Raw genomic sequence first — 18,062 nt, 5'->3', positions numbered from 1 at the left:
TCCATGCCAAGGCATTGCAAAGAGAGCACAGTAAATAGAGCTTTGCCTCTAGACAGCCTTCCCTCCCACCTGCCCCTGAGTTAGCTTGAATCCCCCCCCCCAGCGGGAAGCAGTTGGAGGTGATACCGCTGCTGGGTGCCTTGCTATCACTGCTCTTTTTTGCATTGGGACCACAGCTTCTAAGGTTGGGCTGTCCATCACTATCCAAGTTGTCTGCAGCTCTTTGCTCAGCTTGTTCCCTGGACACTAGAATAAAGGGGGAGGAATTCCCATGAAGCTGCATATAGCAACTGACCACAATGGCTCTGAAAGGAATGATTGGGATGGAAGTGGAAGAATTTCTTTGCTTCTTTAAAAGGGGAACTTGCAAGTTACTTGAGCACCCTTTTTTATTGGGAGCATCACAAAGCACCAATGAAGTACTACAATTTTTGTGCCAGCCAGTGACATGCGATGCAATAGGCACCCACTGGGGGGTTCACCTCCCCTGCCCCCCCCCCAGTATGGACTTTTATGAATCAAAGACAAAGAGTATAGGTTCAACTATAAAAGGGAGGGGGACAGATAGGGTCAGGCTGTTAGAAACATAGGGCAAAGTGCCTGTGTGGAAAGTCAAGGCCTTCTGCCTTCTCAGCCTGTCCTCACTTCCCCATCAAAATTTGCTCTTTGCAGGGGGCCCTCTATGCTGAGGAGTCCACAACGGTAGCAGTCTTCCTTCACAACCACTGACATATGACCAACCTTTGGCCTCTGGTGTTTAAGAGGAGAAAACAAAATACTGTATTAGAATTATGTGTGACCCCATTTTCACCAGTGTCATTTGTGAGCCCCACAAATACCTCTGAGATAAATGTTTCAGTGAATTGTTTTGTTTTACAGATGGTGCAACACCTCACCCGGTGTTTTGTGGCTAACAGGGGCTTTTGCAGATGTCCAAGTGTCAGGAGGATTTAGCTATTGTTTTAGCAGACACCGTTTGGAAATCCCTAAGTATTTTAAAACATAACTCTTCTTGCTGGAACTTCTATGCTTCTGGCTTTTGTAGTCTTCTCAGGGATGCCTTTTGTATTATTCTTTCCATGAAATAGGGATCCCTAAACTCTCGATTCCTTTCTTTCTTGCTTTTAAATCAAAGTCATTTAAATCAATGTAAAGAATGCATTGCTAGCTAAATTTGTGCATTACATCTTACAGATGTTGGTACTGTACAGACAACAGCCTAATTCAGAGTTGTGGCTGGACATGGACAGACCTTACTATCCAGTAGCAATGATAAAGAACTGTGCCTAAAAGACAGATTTTCATCAGATATTTTGTTTTCAACTATAATACCAGGAAAGTTTTGCTTTCTAGCAAATTTTCAGTACTTAATATTATGTTATAGGAAGACATATTCAATATGGTTTTGTGGAACTATCCTCTTAGATACATTAACTGCAGGGCTGATATCAGTTATGAAATAATGTGAGTGTTTTAAATACAAAGTGCCAATCTGTTCATGGCCATCTGGGAATAAACTACGTGTAAAGTGAGGTTTACATATAAATTAGTGAGCATAAAATTGAGCTGCATTGACCCAATCTGATCCACTTCTCCCAACTGCTGCACAGATTAGATGGATTGGATCCCAAGTGTGTGGTCTGCTGCTATACGGGGGGATGGATATAGGGGCATGCCTGTATTCCTATTAGTGATTCAGTCGTGCCTCCATACACATGGAAGTTATGTTCTGGAACCCCCCAGGGATACATGAGTCCATGGATACAAGGAGACACCCCACAACCTCCAGAAGCAAGGGCAGCTGTGCTCCCTTCACCTCCGGAGAGTCTTCTGAATCTAGCAGATGCTACATGTGTCCACTGATGTATGGATCACTTGAGTGATCTTGTCTGATCTTGGAAGCTAAGCAGGGTCAGACCTGGTTAGTACTTGGATGGGAGACCGCCTGGGAATACTGGGTGCTGTAGGCTTCTACCATAGTCTTTTGAGACTGAAGGTTGCCAATCACGTGTCCACCTGCTGTCTCTGCTGGACTCAGAATGACAGAACATAGTGAAAAATGCTACTTCTGGTTTTTTTGGTGAAATCCGGAAGTGATATTTTTAATGCCTTATAAGGCCCTCCAGGGCTTCCTGGGGCCTCCCTATGCCTTATAAGGCATTAAAAATGTCACTTCCGGATTTCACAAAAAATGTAAGTTTTTTTGCTGCTTTCAGTCATTGTGAGCCCAGCAGAGGCTACTGGCTGCTGGAATCTGTGCTTCCCTTGCCCTCAGAGGGTGGAGGTGGGGCACAGGGGGCCCTCCCACATCCGCAGATAAGTGAAGCTGTGGATACGGGATCCATGGATGTCCCCGGTACTGTTTTATACATATTGAGCAGTTTTAAGTTCTGCTCTCAGTCAATATCCACAAACCATAAGCATCCCATTTAATGGACGGCACTAATCTGAATAAAGAGAGTGCTGAAACGCTGCAGTTCCTGGCTGAGGGCTGTTCAGCCTGTTGCTCCTGGCTGCTGTGGCAATTGAATTCTGCATTGTTGTGGATTACTTTGAAAGCAAAATTTGAAGTCATAATACTAATCATTGATGGTGTTGAGATCCATGCTGGCAACATCTCATGGAAAAGGCAGCGAAACACTTTCGTATCAGGGTATTTCAATTGTACGTGATGGATAGAAGCTGCAGTCATGCTCAGTTTACTTGTCAGAGCAGAAATATGGTAGAACTGTCAGAGAAATCAGGTAGAGCTGGTAGAATTCCTTATCACTAGCATGCCATGATTTTGCCTGGGATGCTGCTTAGCAACCAGAAAATTGACTTTTTATGCCCTTTCAGCAAGCACTGAAGCATTTGGTGATTTGCTTATTCTAAGGTTCTGGTGGTATATGGTACTATACTTGCTTCACCTGAAAGGAGGAATGAGCCATTGACAGTTCATTCCTGTGCACACTTACCCAGGAGTAAACTCCATTGAACCGAAGGGAACGTATAGCCACATAAACATGAATAACCTTGTACTGCAAAACCACTAAGACATGAAAGAACATGAGAAGTGAATACTGTATAACCATACAGCCAAAAGAGCAGCACATTTTGAATTGAGGTGATTTTGCTATTTCAGGTCCAACCTTGTTATACGTGGATTTTTTATACACAGATTTGACTCAACACGAATGGCCACTGCAAATGAGAAGGAATGTGCTTATCCCTGGAGAAGGGGAAAATACATCCGTTTAAAATCACAGTTTAAAAAAAACCGCTTTTCTTACTATTGTAGAGAGATGGTCATACAAGCAATTGCTGGTGTAACCTAATTATCCATGGATTTTCACCCGTGGAAAAATCTATGGCTTTTTCTATCTCAACACGATGAGAAGGGCCCTTTAAATTAAAGGAAAACAGTTGTTTAACAATCAATCATTCTCCCTCCAGGCACTTAGAACCCTCCCTTCCCCCAAGCATGTGAAAGATAAGAAAGATAATCACTTTGCTCTGGGTGAAGGGAGGGGAGGCTGGCTGGGAGTGAAGCCTTTCTAAGCACCTGGAGAGAGACTGAGACTGATTGATGTATTGTCTGCTTATCTTACATCACAAAGGTCAGCAAGACTGTTTTTAAATTGCCTAGCAAAGGGTCATACTTTTTAAAATGGATTTGCTTTAATGCGATTTTTGCCATCCACATGCATTCTAGAACGGAACCCTCACGAATAGTGAGACTCAACCTGTATTTTATAGTTGAAATTTTGTTTGACATCTCACATCTGGTAAATATTCTAGCCACTGTTCTGTATAAGCTATGAACTCCCAATTTTTAAACATTAAGATTTTTGTATATGCCACATAAAAATAGAGAAGTCTAGTTTTAGGTCTGCAGTTTCATTTGATTTCTCAACTATGCGTATTATTCCAACAGATATTCACTAAAAAACAAGACCACCTTATATGAAAAAGTCCTAGTTCTGACATTTCCATAATATAAAGCTGTAATTCTTCAAAAGCTTTTGTAGTTATTATGACAGAAGAACCATCTATCTAGTCATAGCCTTGAAATAATTTTTCTACATTTGTACTAAAGTTATAACTATATCTCCATGTGTGTTGCCAGACAAGATGAATTTGTTTTCCCAAGTCTTGTGCAAATTACATTTATCATGTACATTTTTGCTTGTTCTGCCTCAGTCTGGGTTTTAATGTGGTGCTGGGTGTTTATTTTTTTAACCAATGCGGGGTTCTGCATGCTCAGTATCATGTTTTAAACCAAGTCGCTAGAGCATATGCATGAAATTTTAACGCACAAGGAGATCTATAGCCTGGAAGTACTCCATACTAGCATGTAACACTGCATGTGTGGATGCTAGCAACCCAGGTTAAACCATTTTTGCCTGGCCCACAGGTGTACACATTTGCTCCCTGTTGCGTATACTTAAGCATGAGGTCTGCTGAATATTTGGAACCCCAAATGGGGTACTGTTTTGGGTCTGGTTTTTTTCTTTACATAACTATTGTTGCACTTTTAAAGGATCTTATTTTTGAGATAATGTATTTCTTACAGCTCAAGCCTATTCATGTCTAATCAAAATTAAATCCCACTGAGTTCAGTGGGACTTATTCCCAGATAAGCATGCATAGGATTTCAACTTTATGTAGTTATCTCCTTCAGACTTAGTTCATGTAGCTGAATGTGTGTGTTGGTATATAAGTTGCATTAAACATATATTGGACTCCTGAACACACCAAGGCTTTCTCATTCACTTTAGGGCGCAATCCTAACCCACTTTCCAGCACTGACATAAGGGCAATGCAGCTCTGAGGTAAGGGAACAAACATTCCCTTACTTTGAGGAGGCCTCCATGAGTACCACCCAACTGCAGGATGCAGCACACATCCCATTGGCACAGCTATGCCAGTGCTGGAATGTTGGTTCGGATTTGGGCCTTAATGTGATACAAACACAAGGGCTTTCCCATCCAAACCATTCATCATTGGGGCTGTGCTATTTATAATCAACCAGGAAAGCCTGCTAGCACAAAAGCATTATGTGAACCTCAGAAGACACACCAGGCTTTGCATCAGAGCCCTGTTACAGGGCATGGAGATATCTGTTTGCAAGATATGGTTATTTTATATGCAGCAGACTTTAACTATGAATATGGGGAGAATGATAGGAGCTTTAAAAATAACACAGGCCTACAAAATTGAGGGTCAGAAAAGTTTTTCCCAAACTTTATGGTGGTTTGATATGAATTTGGGGTGCTGATTCCAAAAATGGCATCTGTTTTGCCCTATCACGTTGAGTTTTGGAGATATAGTATAGCCTCTTTAGTGAATGGTTCAAGCAGCTTCCTCATGAGGAAGCCGTGGTGTAGGCTTCCTCATGAGGAAGCTGTTTGAACCATTCACTAAAGAGGCTATGCCGTGTCTCCAAAACTCGACGTGATAGGACAAAATGGATGCCATTTTTGGAATCAGCACCCCAAATATACCCAGGAATTGGTGTAACGTTTAAGGAAGCAAAATGTGTGTTGGCCTGTGTAATCAACTGTCCGCAGCAGATGGAGCAGTTAAAGAATGTCGACTCTTAAGTTTTATGCATAATTGGTGTCTCCTGTACTTTTCAAAACAATGTCTCTGTGCAAATGGTTTTTTCAAAGCAACTGGCACATTAATTGGAATAATTAGCATCAAGCTGTAAAAATTTCAAGCTCCCAAATTTGGCTTCCCCCTACAGGGGTTCTTATTTTGTTCAGGTCAGGGATTCCGTTGAATTTCAGAGGCATATCTCTGAACGAGCAACAGAGCTGCCAAAGAATATATCTGGTCCCTGGGTCTTCTCAGATATCTTGTAGCCTTAAGGTGTCAAATTCCACTTGGGTGGAAAGAGGCTTCTGCCCTCTCTGAAGCCTGATGTCACTGCCTGTAGGTGCAAAAGTTTGCCTAAACCTTTATTTTATTTTGTACATTACAAAAAGAAGGTTGGCTGTTTTTCTTCCCAGTTACAATGGTCATTACTCTAACTCAGGGGTGCCCAAACCCCGGCCCGGGGGCCACTTGCGGCCCTTGAGGACTCCCATTCTGGCCCGCGATTAGCCTCCAGTTTCCAATGAGAATCTGGCCCTCCGGAGACTTACTGGAGCCCTTGCTGGCCCAATGCAACTGTTCTCAGTGTAAGGGCGACAGTTTGACCCCTCGCATGAACTGTGAATGAGGGATCCCTCCACTGCTTGCTGTTTCATGACTGTGATGCTGCAGCAGCAGTGAAGGAAAGGCCGGTCTTGCTTTGTGTAAGAACTTTTATAGGCCTTGGGCTATTGCAAGATCTTCATTGATTCATATAAGTTCCATCTCTAATATATTAATTTATGTAAATATACGTAAATTTATTCAAATTTGAAATGTAAATTAATTCTTTTTTATTCCCGGCCCCCTACACAGTGTCAGAGAGATGATTTGGCCCTCCTGCCAAAAAGTTTGGACACCCCTGCTCTAACTTATGGAGCTTTGTTTGAATGGGTGGAACCTCATTTAATAAACTGGGCTTCTATCTGGGTAAAGAAGCTTCTTCTGAAGATATTCCAGTTTGGCACAAGGGGAAGTGTGGAGGAGAGGACACTTATCACGCCTCTCGCCTCCCTCTTCTGCTCTATTCCCCTCTTTCTCAAGGCAGGGAGTGGAACGTGCAATGTCTGGCAGGCACATCAGCAGAGAAAGAGAGCAGCATTTGGCACACTGCCTGAAGCATCAGGAAGTCTTAGGCTGGCCCTGATAAAGGCCTTCTGGACCTCATGACCCATTCTATAATGACACAGGTCCCAAAACGGTGAAAAAAATGGACTCCTACAAACTGTATCCAGTACAGATCCAACCCATTACAAATATTACCTGAATAATTGTTTGAATCCAGAAGTGACAATCTTAAGAATAAGCGCTTATCATTGATATGTCATCTTTATGTTTGAAGTGTTCTAAATTATATTAATAATCCTTACAGTTTCAGGGTGGGTGGGTCGGTATTTCATACTATACTGGAGCCGTCATAATAGCAGCTTGTCTTGCAGTGCAATCCTATCCATGTCTACTCAGAAATGTCCAATTATAGTCAATGGTGCTTACTGTCAGATAAATTAGGTTAGGCTTGCAGCTTAAGAATCAAATCCCAAGCTCTGTTACCCACAATGCTGTTGCTCAGTGCCAGCTCTGGGTGTTGTAAATGTGCTGTAAAGCACCCAGGGAATAGGGAGCATAGCTGCTGGGCCAGCACCACACAGCGCTGTGCCGGGGGGGCGGCTGGCTCCTGCAGCACCAGCTGACGGTGAGTATTTTCGGGGCACGGAGGAGGTGGGGAGTAGGCAGGATTGTGCAGGGCGAGGGGAGGATTGGACCCATGAGAGGGGTGGGGATGGTGGCAGCCTCTGTCACTGAATCCTAACCCCCTCCTGAGCTGGGTGGCCCAACATGGGCCTCCTCAACTCTGCGCCTGTTGAAACATAGGCACAGAGCCAAGGAGACACATTGCCACTGTCTGCTGTCTGCCCAGGGGAAGGGAGTGAATACTCCCTTTTCCTGAGGAGACCCCAGCAGTAGCCGCGGCACCCACAGGATCTAGCAGTCACCATTTTGGTGCTGGTGGAGCCCTGGGCACCACCAGGTTCAGGATTGGGTGCTCCAATTTCCTAGTGAATTTGTGGCCGAGCTGAGATTTGAATCGGGAATTCTTGGGTTTCAGCTCACTTTCTTAGCCGTTGCACTACACCCACTGTCATATTAAGTGATGGAGAATTTAGAATTTCTCACTGTTGAGCCAAGGTACTTTTCAGAATTGTTATCCTTAAGCAACCCCACTTCCTTTTCAGATAAGACATGCTGGAGTAAACATATGTAATTCAATAAAGGCCAAGACTCTGGACAGCAGCAGGACAACATCTTGCAAATTGTTTCCTTTCAGTAATTCAGGCCAAGGTTTATCCATATAAGTTAGACAACTTGGTAAGCACTACTTACCAAGTAGCCGCCTTTAGGGAGAAGGGCGGGATATATTATTATTATTATTATTATTATTATTATTATTATTATTATTATTATTATTACTACTTTAAAATAACGTTACCCAAATGGAAAAAAAATTTGTTGTTCAAATGAATGGAATAGTTTACAAACTATTTGAGGATATCAAAGTGGTCAACTCATTATGCAAAGATAATCTGATAAACACATGTGCTGGATATTAGTTGGATCTAGTTTAGCTAATGTGCACTATTATTACTTTTGAACAGTATTAATTTGGAAGTGGGGAATGAAGTTCCAATTAATGAAGTGAAATTAAGCACAAGCTTAACTTTCCCTTTGAAGTTAGTGATGCTGAAACTTTGAAACTTTGGCTGGGTTATTCTTACTTTTACGTGAGCCATGAGTTCTAATTCTGCTATACAAGTCAATCTTATGGGGGCAGAGACTGTACCCAAGAGGATGTGAACAAGATTGCAACCCTGCTGGGTAAAATAATGGATAGAAAACTGCAAAAGCACAGTGCTATTGCATAACATAATCCAGGGTCAGTCTAGCTATCCTTTACAAAAACCATTGGCTTTGTCCAGTAAACCACAGCTGGAGTTACTAATCATGCATCTGCATGATGTTAAATAAAATCAGACTGTGGTTCACATTTTCTTGAACAACCAGTGAACTGAACTCTCTGTAATACCTTACAGCTGGGTTTGTCTGTTTCTTTTGCTGAGACTGCCTGTCATGTTAGGCTTGGTATTTACTGTTGTTTTTAGTACAGTTGGCAATTAGAAACTCAATCATCCATTCCACAGGGAGGCAAAACAGTGGTTTTCTTAGAAAACTACTGAGAACTCTGAGACATGTTCCAAACTGGATTGCAGTTAGAAACATGTATCATATTAACACTGATTATTCCTATGCTTACCATATATTCAATAGGATTGTCTGGGAGGAAAAAAAAAATACACCTCTGTGCTGAAATCTTTTTACAACAGAATATAGATAATGGATACAACCCATAAAGCATTGCTAGTGTGCTTATTTTGGTGAGGCTCATATGTAGTGGGAATGCTCTTTTTTTGGGGGGGGGGGGAAAAAAGATTTATGGAATAACTTTTTCCATATTTTTCTGTTGGAAGTTATTTCCTATTATTGAAATTATTGCCCCAACTGTAGCAGTGATATATTCTTCCTTTGGGCAGTTGTCTGGGAATGGTTCTTTTAGTAGGTTCATTCACACATGCATGCTTATTGCTTGGTGGAATATCAATTGATGACTCTCAGCTAAATGCTGGAACTCTTTCCATTGAAAAGTATCGTGTTTGAACTGGCACTGGACAATGCAAAGTTTATACAGTATTTGTGGTGATTAAACAGTAATGGCTCATTCATGCTTTCAAGTTATGGCTTGAGGCTTTGGTCAGTGAATGATAACATGCATGTGTGAACTAGTTGTATTTAACATAACTCATTTCATTCTATCATACATTGTAGTTGCAGGAGATGTTTTAGACTTTGACATGCTGGCTGAAACAATGCCTTCTAATCAGTGCAGGAGCTCTTGTGAATGATATTAACCTACGAACTGTTCATGTATACATGTTCATCATTTGGTGGATGCAGAAAGGGTTGATTTGCATGTGTGAATGAACCATCACAGTTCAAACACCACAGACAGAGATGACATTTTATATCAGTTCTGTCATCTCAAATACAATCTTCCACACTGAGACCTGATCTAAATAATATGCTCGCCTTAAAGTGCAAAGATGTTTAATGCATTAAATTTATTTTATTGACGAGATTTCTTCCCTGTTCAGAGATCTCCCTCAAACCCCCCTTGACTTGTTTCTGCATAAAATAATTGCATAGCACTTGTGTCATTTAGGCCAGGTCTGAGCTGCTGTAAAATAGTGGAAGTATGAAAAATTCATACACGTAGGTGAACTGCCTATGTACATGATGTACACATAGGTGAACTGCCACAGTAAGTCTTCTTGGTTGTACACCAGCCATTTAGCTTGAGCAGAACTGAGGAGAATAGGGAAGAGGGAACGGAGAATTGACAGATTCCTGGTGCTTGGCAGTGCTGCCAGAATCTTCCCCTACCTTCCCCATTCTACCACCCACTTCCCCCCTGCCTAGAAAGTACATTCCTCCCCCTCCCTGCTCCATTCTGCCACCCCACCCAAGGTGAGAAGCCTGAGTGGACAGTAAAGTCAGATGTACCTGCATTCATTTAAGAACAATCCAGGTAGTGTGAGTTACTTTTGCACTACCCTCCTTGTAGTGCTTTTGTTCTGTAGTATTATGCTGCAGGAGTGCCGGAACAAAAAGAATTCTATACTATTCAAAGGAATAAAGATTCCATTTAGTGGAAAGCAGGTTCTAAAAGGAAAACGTCTAACAGGATACACACATGTTTTATGAGTCCCTTAAAAGAATTCATGAAGAACGTGTGAGTAAGTGCGACATGTATCACGAAACATCCTTGAGTCGCTTGTCTGGTATTTGTTTCATCAGTATATAAATCAGAATAAATTAAATGTTTGAAGACTGCCAAATGTCACAAGAAAAATGAAAAGGAATGCTGAATTTCTGCATTGTCCTAGAACTTGTACTCTGGTAATGCCTCTTAAGTCCTTTCAAAAAGAAAAAAAGGAAAAAAAGCAATATATTTAGGTGCTGGTACAGATGCACGTGGCTTAGTGTCAGGGAAGCATGCATGTGCAAAAGCCACATGTATTGGCTCTGTATTGGTGCTTGTATATCAAAATCCATGACGTTAGTTTGGCTAGGAACGACATGCTGAAGTACTTGATATCATCACTTAGATCAGGTAACTCAACCACAACTATTAATGGGCCTGACATAGAAATGAGATATCTGATCCTAATAAATCTCTGAGGGCATTTTTAAGCAGCCCCTGTATAAACGCTCTTGTGCAGGCAATGCAGTGATTGCAAATGCAAATTTCCATATATTATGACCTGTTAAGTGCAATTGAACCGAAGCCACAGAACAGTTCAGTTTGGCACCTGATTCAGCCTGATGGGATGATAAAGGCCTGAGGCAGATTCGTGAAAACATTCATTGTGGAGCTTCTGGCAGTGGGAAGAACATCAAAGCATTTTATGAGGTGAACAAAAAAATAAAAGTTGGATATTAGAAGCATTGCCAGGTTCGTTCTGGTGGTGCATAAAGAAAGAATTCAATGGCGCTCTCTCCTTTTTTTAAGAGTCAGGTGTTCATAAAATTGCTAAGTTAATTTTGGATTGCGTTTCAGTTTACTACTAAAAATATTTTTATGCTTAATGACGCCTTAATGTCTAATTCCTGCCTTTTTCAACACTTAGGTCTTGAAATAATCTCATCCAGTCAAGAGAGGAAATGGTGTGTGCAGAGTTAAAGGCAACTCTTATGATTTGGCTGCTTCAAGAACACATTGCCCTAGTAAGGCTATTTAGGCAAATATTATGTTCTGGAAGAAACAGCCAGATAGCTGAAAGAAAGAGGTCCCTGTTCAGCATGGCACAACACCCACTCCCCTTTGAACTGAACCTGCTGCGTGGTTGCTAGAGTGTGAACTGCTGTGTGCTTGAGAGAAAGTGGTAATAGAAAATAAATATTTTGTAGCATTGGAATAAGGCCTCCCAAACAAGGAGGCCTGGATTGTACCACTTCAGACTGCAGGTGGCAGCTCATATGAATGAATGAATGCTCCAACATACAAAACGAAAACAGGATGCTCAAAAGAAGAATTCTAGCCTACTCTTGCCCCTGACATGCTAATTTTTTTATGTGCAAACATGATTTTTATATGGGACTGTATTTTATACAGCATGTGAGCTCGTATCTACAATCTGAAATGGTACTGACTAGACCAGTAGTTCCCAAACTGGTGGGTCACAACGCACCAGGGCAACTTGAAGAGGGCCATTCCCTCTTAAGGGGAGTGGCCCAGAAATGGGTGCCTCAACTGCACCACAGCAATCATGGCACTGCTGGGAGCAAGCTTTTTAAAAACTTTCCTGGGGGGGGGGGGAGTCACGCTGACCTCTGGGAGGATCCAGGAGGCTTGCAGCTGCCTCTGCAGGCATCCCTGCTGTTCCAAATAGCTCTGATCGGCAATTGGAACCCACTTCTGGTTTTGGGTGATATTTCCAGGCTTTGAGCCGGGAGGGGTCAGTGTGACCCCCCCCCCAGGTAAGTTTAAAAAACCTTTGGTCCTGGCAGCACAGTGATTGCTGCAGTGCCATTGCAACTTCTCTCTCTGCCCCGGCCCTGCCAGTTCAAGTAGGACTTTGGGAACCACTGGTCTAGAACCAGGTTTATCACTCCACCTGCAGTTTGTGAGGGGAAAAATAAACTTAAGTTGTACAATCAACAAATGCAGAAGCAAAAAAATCTTCAATCTACAAAGTTTCAGTTCAGTTCTTTCAAATGAGACAGACATCAAATGAGAAAATTCAGTTAATGGAAACTTACATTAATTGAGGTCAAATGAATCACACAAAGGATTCAGGTGACTTGTTACAAAGTCATTAGAAAAGCTTCATGCTGGCAGGCATGTGATAATACCTACCAGTGCATGAATAATGTGTCTGCCCAAATACATGCTTACGTTAGCAAATAATATTGTGATAGCAACACCACTATGGGCACAATCGTATTTTGCACTGGATCAGGCAAGCCAGGAGGCTTGCGCTGTATCCATTGCGAGATAGGGCTCCACAGTGGCTCAGCCAAAGGTAAGGGGAAACTCTTCCCCTTTCCCCTGGGTAAGCCACTGCAGCCTCTTGAGGTGGCGCAAATCAGAGGAGAGGAGAGGAGAGGAGAGGAGAGCAGCTTGTAGCTGCTCCACGCTGCTCGGGAACAGGGGTTGGTATCCAACATAACAGCCAGATCCCAGCCCCTCCTCCCTCTCTCCACCCACTCAACCCTGGGTCCGCCCTCTGCCCACCCTCCCCCTGCCCAGGATGGCTCCCTCCCACCTCTTCCCTGTCTCCTCCCCTCCCACCCCAGAGCCTTGCATCAGCCAAGCTCGGCCAATGCCAGACTCGCCCCACAAGCCACCACGGAGGCTGGATGCAGCCTTCGTGTGCCAGCGCACCTCCAGGCGCTGGCGCGGCTTGCTCTAGAGGAGGTGCAAACGTGCTTTACGGCACATTTGCGATCCTCCACTCATAGTTAGGATTGCACTGAAAGTTCCCAATTTCTGAGCCACCGACCAATCAGGAGTAGAATTTAGAGGTGCAGAAACTGTTACCCTGCACATGCCCGATCTCATCTGATCTTGGAAGCTAAGCAGGGTCAGGCCTGGTTAGTACTTTGATGGGAGACCGCTTGGGAATACCAGGTGCTGTAGGCTTATACCATAGTCTTTCGAGACTGAAGATTGCCAACCATTAGAAACTATCTGAGAAATTTCACTTGTCTTGCATAAACTTGTTTAGCCTCCCATTTACTGGACATTCTTAGGTGTTTTGCCTTGGGAGGAACCCTGAAGTTCAGTTCAAGTTTCACTGTGTTGAAATTTTGGTACCAGTTCTACATTAGCAGCCATGGAATGAGTGGCGGACTAATTGCTGTGGAGTTATATAGAGGAATGGATTTCAGTGAAAGGGGTCATCCATGAGACTTATAGTCACACAACTGACCACAAGTAAATGGCATTCTCATTCATTCATTCATGTATTTGATTTATGTAGAAAGGTATATAGTCCAATACTGTTTTGAGATAGGGAGCATTTCTTTTCAGCATGTACTTTCAAAGTGATTTACAATATATAAACCAAAACTGCAATATCATAAAAACAAATAAAATGAGGTTTTAAAAAAATTGCACCATGCAGATAGAAAAACACAGATATCAGCCGAACCTTCAAAAAAGGCTCTAATCCAAAAGTCATGGTAAAAGTGAAATACCTTTGCCAGTTTCCAGAAAGATAGCAGAGAGGAGGCCATATGAACATACCAAGGAAAGCATTCCTGATTTCCAGGGCTACCACAGAGAAGACCTTTCTTCTGTTGGCTCATATAGAATCAATACAAGATGGTATTTTCAGCAGGGCCTCATTGACTGGTTGTAGAGGCTGGATGGGGTGATTTAGAAGGCAGAGACAACCAGGACCCAAACTGCGTAGGGCACTATGTCTTTTCTTTGGCACAACATATTTTCCCTGCTGAGATTATTGTTTAAAAGTTGTGGGGAAATCTATGTAATGTCTCATTGTTGGGCTCATCTGTTTCCTGTCATCCTGGACACACTGGAAATCCATTAAAGAGTATGAAAACACAAATAGCTCTTCACTGTAACTCTGCTCATGTCACAACTTCGCAATCCCTTTTGACACAGAGAAATTTGTCTCTTGCAATAGTTAAGTGGGGAGCTATTCACTGACAGAAGAATTTCCACATCCAAGAATGAATTATGCGCAGCCCAATCGTACCCATGCTTACTTGGAAGTCAGTTCTATCACTTCAATGCAACTTATTTCTAAATAAACATGGAGTTCTGTGAATGCAGCTTTAGGAGTTTGCAGCTTGGCCCTGTTTTCATATTTATGCAGAAGTGAGTTATGATAAGCCCAATGAAACTTACTCCAAAGAACGTCTGAATAGGGTTGCATGATTAGTGACCAGAAGTTTCATCTCTCTCTCTCTCTCTCTCTCTCTCTCTCTCTCTCTCTCTCTCTCCTTTTAATAACATGAGTGTCCACTCATGCAAAATGGAATAGTGGATAAACTGGGTTATATCCTAAGGAAAATAGTAATACTATGCCATATTGAAATAAATGAGGTATGTTTAGTTGTGGCTAACAGAAATTCCATTCATATCAACAGAACGGGATCAGGACTATGGCCGCAATCCTGTATGCATTTTTCCTGGAGTAAGGAAAAATCCATTGAACACAGTGGGACTTCTGAGTAGACATGAATAGGATTGCACTATAACTTTATTAGAATACAGCCTGCCATAAATATCTGGGATTGTTAATTTTGCCATTTCATTTGTTGTCTAGGAAATTTTGTAAGCACGTGATCATTTAATTTTCTTCTTTAACAGCCATAAAGACATAAAGATACCTATAGGCAGTATCCCTTGGATAATTAAATATTAGGGGGGGGGGCTAATCCTATTTGTAATAATTCTTGGAGGCAGTTGTCTAGCCACTTTTGAAAAGAGAATGCTGAACTAGCTGAATCCTGCACTAATGTCATTCTTATTTTCATATGTTTTTACAGCTTTTATATGAGCAATTTGTTAGTAAAAGCTTCCTCTAGGTGTCACTGTGACATTGTGTGAAGACTATAGAAATAGCAGAAAGTTCATATACACAGAAGTATGATACATGTGTCACATCACTCTACAACAGTAAATTACACTGGTTTATTAAAGTGCAGTTCTGTAATGTCTCACTATCATCACCACAACGTCTGGGAGAAAGTTAACAGTAAAACTCAGGTACTTAGCAAATAACCACTCCCCCCCCCCCCCAAAAAAAAGAATAAAAAACCAGGTATTGTCTCTCAACCTCTTTTCCCATCTCTTTCAGTGAATTTCTGTGATAATCAGAATGTTTATGAACACTAATAGCTGAATGGGAAGAGTCAATTGCAAATGGTTGGCATCTATCCTGCTGTTTGTAATAGAAAGGAAAGGTGGATTGCCTTAGAGAAACTCCTTTTTCAGGGGTCAGGGAAGATATTGTGTACGTATTAATAGAAACTGAGCAGAGAGGCAAACGGGTTAGAATGTATGGGAACTGAGAGCTGGGGAGGGGGTCAAGTAGAGTAGAAATTTCACATGTTGGTTTGCAATAACCAGATGTATTTTGGTTACAGCCATCTAGTAGTTGGCAACCTTCAGTCTCGAAAGACTATGGTATCGTGCTCTGAAAGGTGGTTCTGGAACAGCTGAAAAGGTGGTTCTAGTGTGGCTGAAAAGGCCGATTTGGGAGTGACAATCCCTTCCACACTGGGAGCAAGTGCAGTCTGTCCCTGGTCTGTCTCCCTGGCTATGGGCCTTCCTTCTTTGCCTCTTAGCCTCAGACTGTTGGCCAAGTGTCTCTTCAAACTGGGAAAGGCCATGTTGCACAGCCTGCCTCCAAGCGGGCCGCTCAGATGCCAGGGTTTCCCACTTGTTGAGGTCCACTCCTAAGGCCTTCAGATCCCTCTTGCAGATGTCCTTGTATCGCAGCTGTGGTCTACCTGTTGATGATAAATACCATTAGTAATTTTGAAAGGAACAAGCCTACTTTTTCTTTTGCAGAGCAGCCACTGATAAATTATTATTTGATTTGTCAGTATTCAATTGTGATAATCTTATAATATTGTTTGTTCATAGGTGTAACTTCGTTGATTTCAGTGTAGTGGTGCTTCAAAGTTTGCATGGAATTCAGTTCAATTTTAGTTTAGTTTGTCTACTTTTAACCATTGGTCACCACACAATAAAAGTAAGTGCTAACAAAGACTAATGATGGGAAAGGGGAACTTTGGCCAGTCAGCAAGTTAAGACATCATTAAATAACTATCCACTCATAGCAGTATGAAATTAAATTTTGCACAGGGCATCTCTCTCTCTCTCTCTCTCTCTGTGTGTGTGTGTGTGTGTGTGTGTGTGTGTGTGTGTGTGTTTTGTTAGAGCAAAAATAGCAACATTATCAGAAGAAATATCATGAATTTTCACATAGAAGAAATCCACTGAGAACTTTAAAAAAATGTTCGTATGAACAAGGCATATAATGGGCAACACAATATATAATGAGTTAGTTATTCAGTGTCAATGACAAGTGAACCACAAATATTTTAACGTCAGTTCATGGGAATCTTCAAATAATTTCATGTTAAATAAAGAGATGCCATTGTGAAGGGCAGCGCCTTCCTTAAAGGAACACTTTTTAGTTCAAAGAGGTCTGTTGCAGTTACATAGTTAAAAGGTTCAGGTAGTGGATATTGAAATGGGAAATGAGTACAGATGCTATGAGAACTCTTGATGGTAACTCTTGGAAAATCTGTGATTTTTCGGAAGAAAATGCAGTGTTTTGCCGAGGAAATATAGAAACTGCATGAAGGATCTAATGTGTTTGCTTATGTTTTTTCTACAGGAAAAGCCATATTTGACTGCTACGGAAAAACAATCTATCAAAAAGAAGAAACCACCAGATTCCTCGGGTTAGAATTTTTATTCTTTTCAAACCTAATGTTCAGTGACATTGTTTATACAGGCTTGTGCCCTGGACAGAGGAACTAGACTTATCAAATGGATAAAGAACTCTATCACCCCAGGGCATTCTGGAATAACATTTTTCAACTTTGGCATCTTTCCCACAGGACCTGTGCCAGCTCCCCATCTGTAGGCCTGCTGGTTGCATTATCAGACAAGCCTGATGCCAGCACTGCCTAAGTTTGTTCCTGTAACTAGATAAGCCAGAACTATTTACCAGTTAGCAGATTACATGGTCGACATTAAATACTTGAGACAGAAATATGCATATTACATCTAGTTAATTGTCTGTTGCCATAAATTATGTGTGATTTCAGATGTTTGAAATGGTTGTTTTACTCATTGCATAAGGGTAGGCATTAGGGGTATAAGGGTAGTCGTAGTAGTAGTAGTAGTAGTAGTAGTAGTAGTAGTAGTAGTAGTAGTAGTAGTAGGGGGCATATATCAGAATATGATCTCCTTCAAAATCTCCTATTGAACAACACTGAAGGTAGTCCAGGAGGTGGAAAGAAGCGCTGGGAAGTGGGCACCACTTTTTTAAAGGCAATTCTGCTAAGTTGGCCCAAAATTCACCTTTTAGAGTACTGATTTTCTTACATTTAGCAAGGGAGAGCTGTTCATATTCACCTCAGCTTAATATCCCTCCCAATTGCTGTTGCTGGAGTGTTCATTGTGCTTCCTTTTTACACTGTAATGCAGTGGAGTAGCTAATGAACATGTAGCCCAGTGTAGAGCTCAAAATGATGCCCCGGAAGTGATGTCACAACTGGAAGTGATGTCACATTCGGGCTTTTTAAAAGTGCAAATTGGGGGGAAACCTGTCTCCTCC

General features: G+C 41.9%; 1 protein-coding gene and 1 pseudogene across 1 annotated transcript in view; both read left to right on the top strand.

Moving 5' to 3' along the window:
• Window positions 1–18,062, top strand: part of MYLK4 (myosin light chain kinase family member 4) — a 71,385-nt gene that overhangs the window by 37,643 nt on the left and 15,680 nt on the right. Inside the window, exon 3 of the mRNA XM_066624462.1 lies at window positions 17,115–17,181. Within this exon, the coding sequence (XP_066480559.1) occupies window positions 17,115–17,181 (67 nt within the window). The remainder of the gene's footprint in view (window positions 1–17,114; window positions 17,182–18,062) is intronic.
• Window positions 13,259–13,372, top strand: LOC136649938 (5S ribosomal RNA; annotated as a pseudogene).

This window comes from Tiliqua scincoides, chromosome 4, assembly GCF_035046505.1.
Source record: "Tiliqua scincoides isolate rTilSci1 chromosome 4, rTilSci1.hap2, whole genome shotgun sequence".
Classification (NCBI taxonomy): domain Eukaryota; kingdom Metazoa; phylum Chordata; class Lepidosauria; order Squamata; family Scincidae; genus Tiliqua; species Tiliqua scincoides.
Note: the sequence above shows the minus strand (reverse complement) of the source record. Positions and strands in the feature narration are given on the sequence as shown.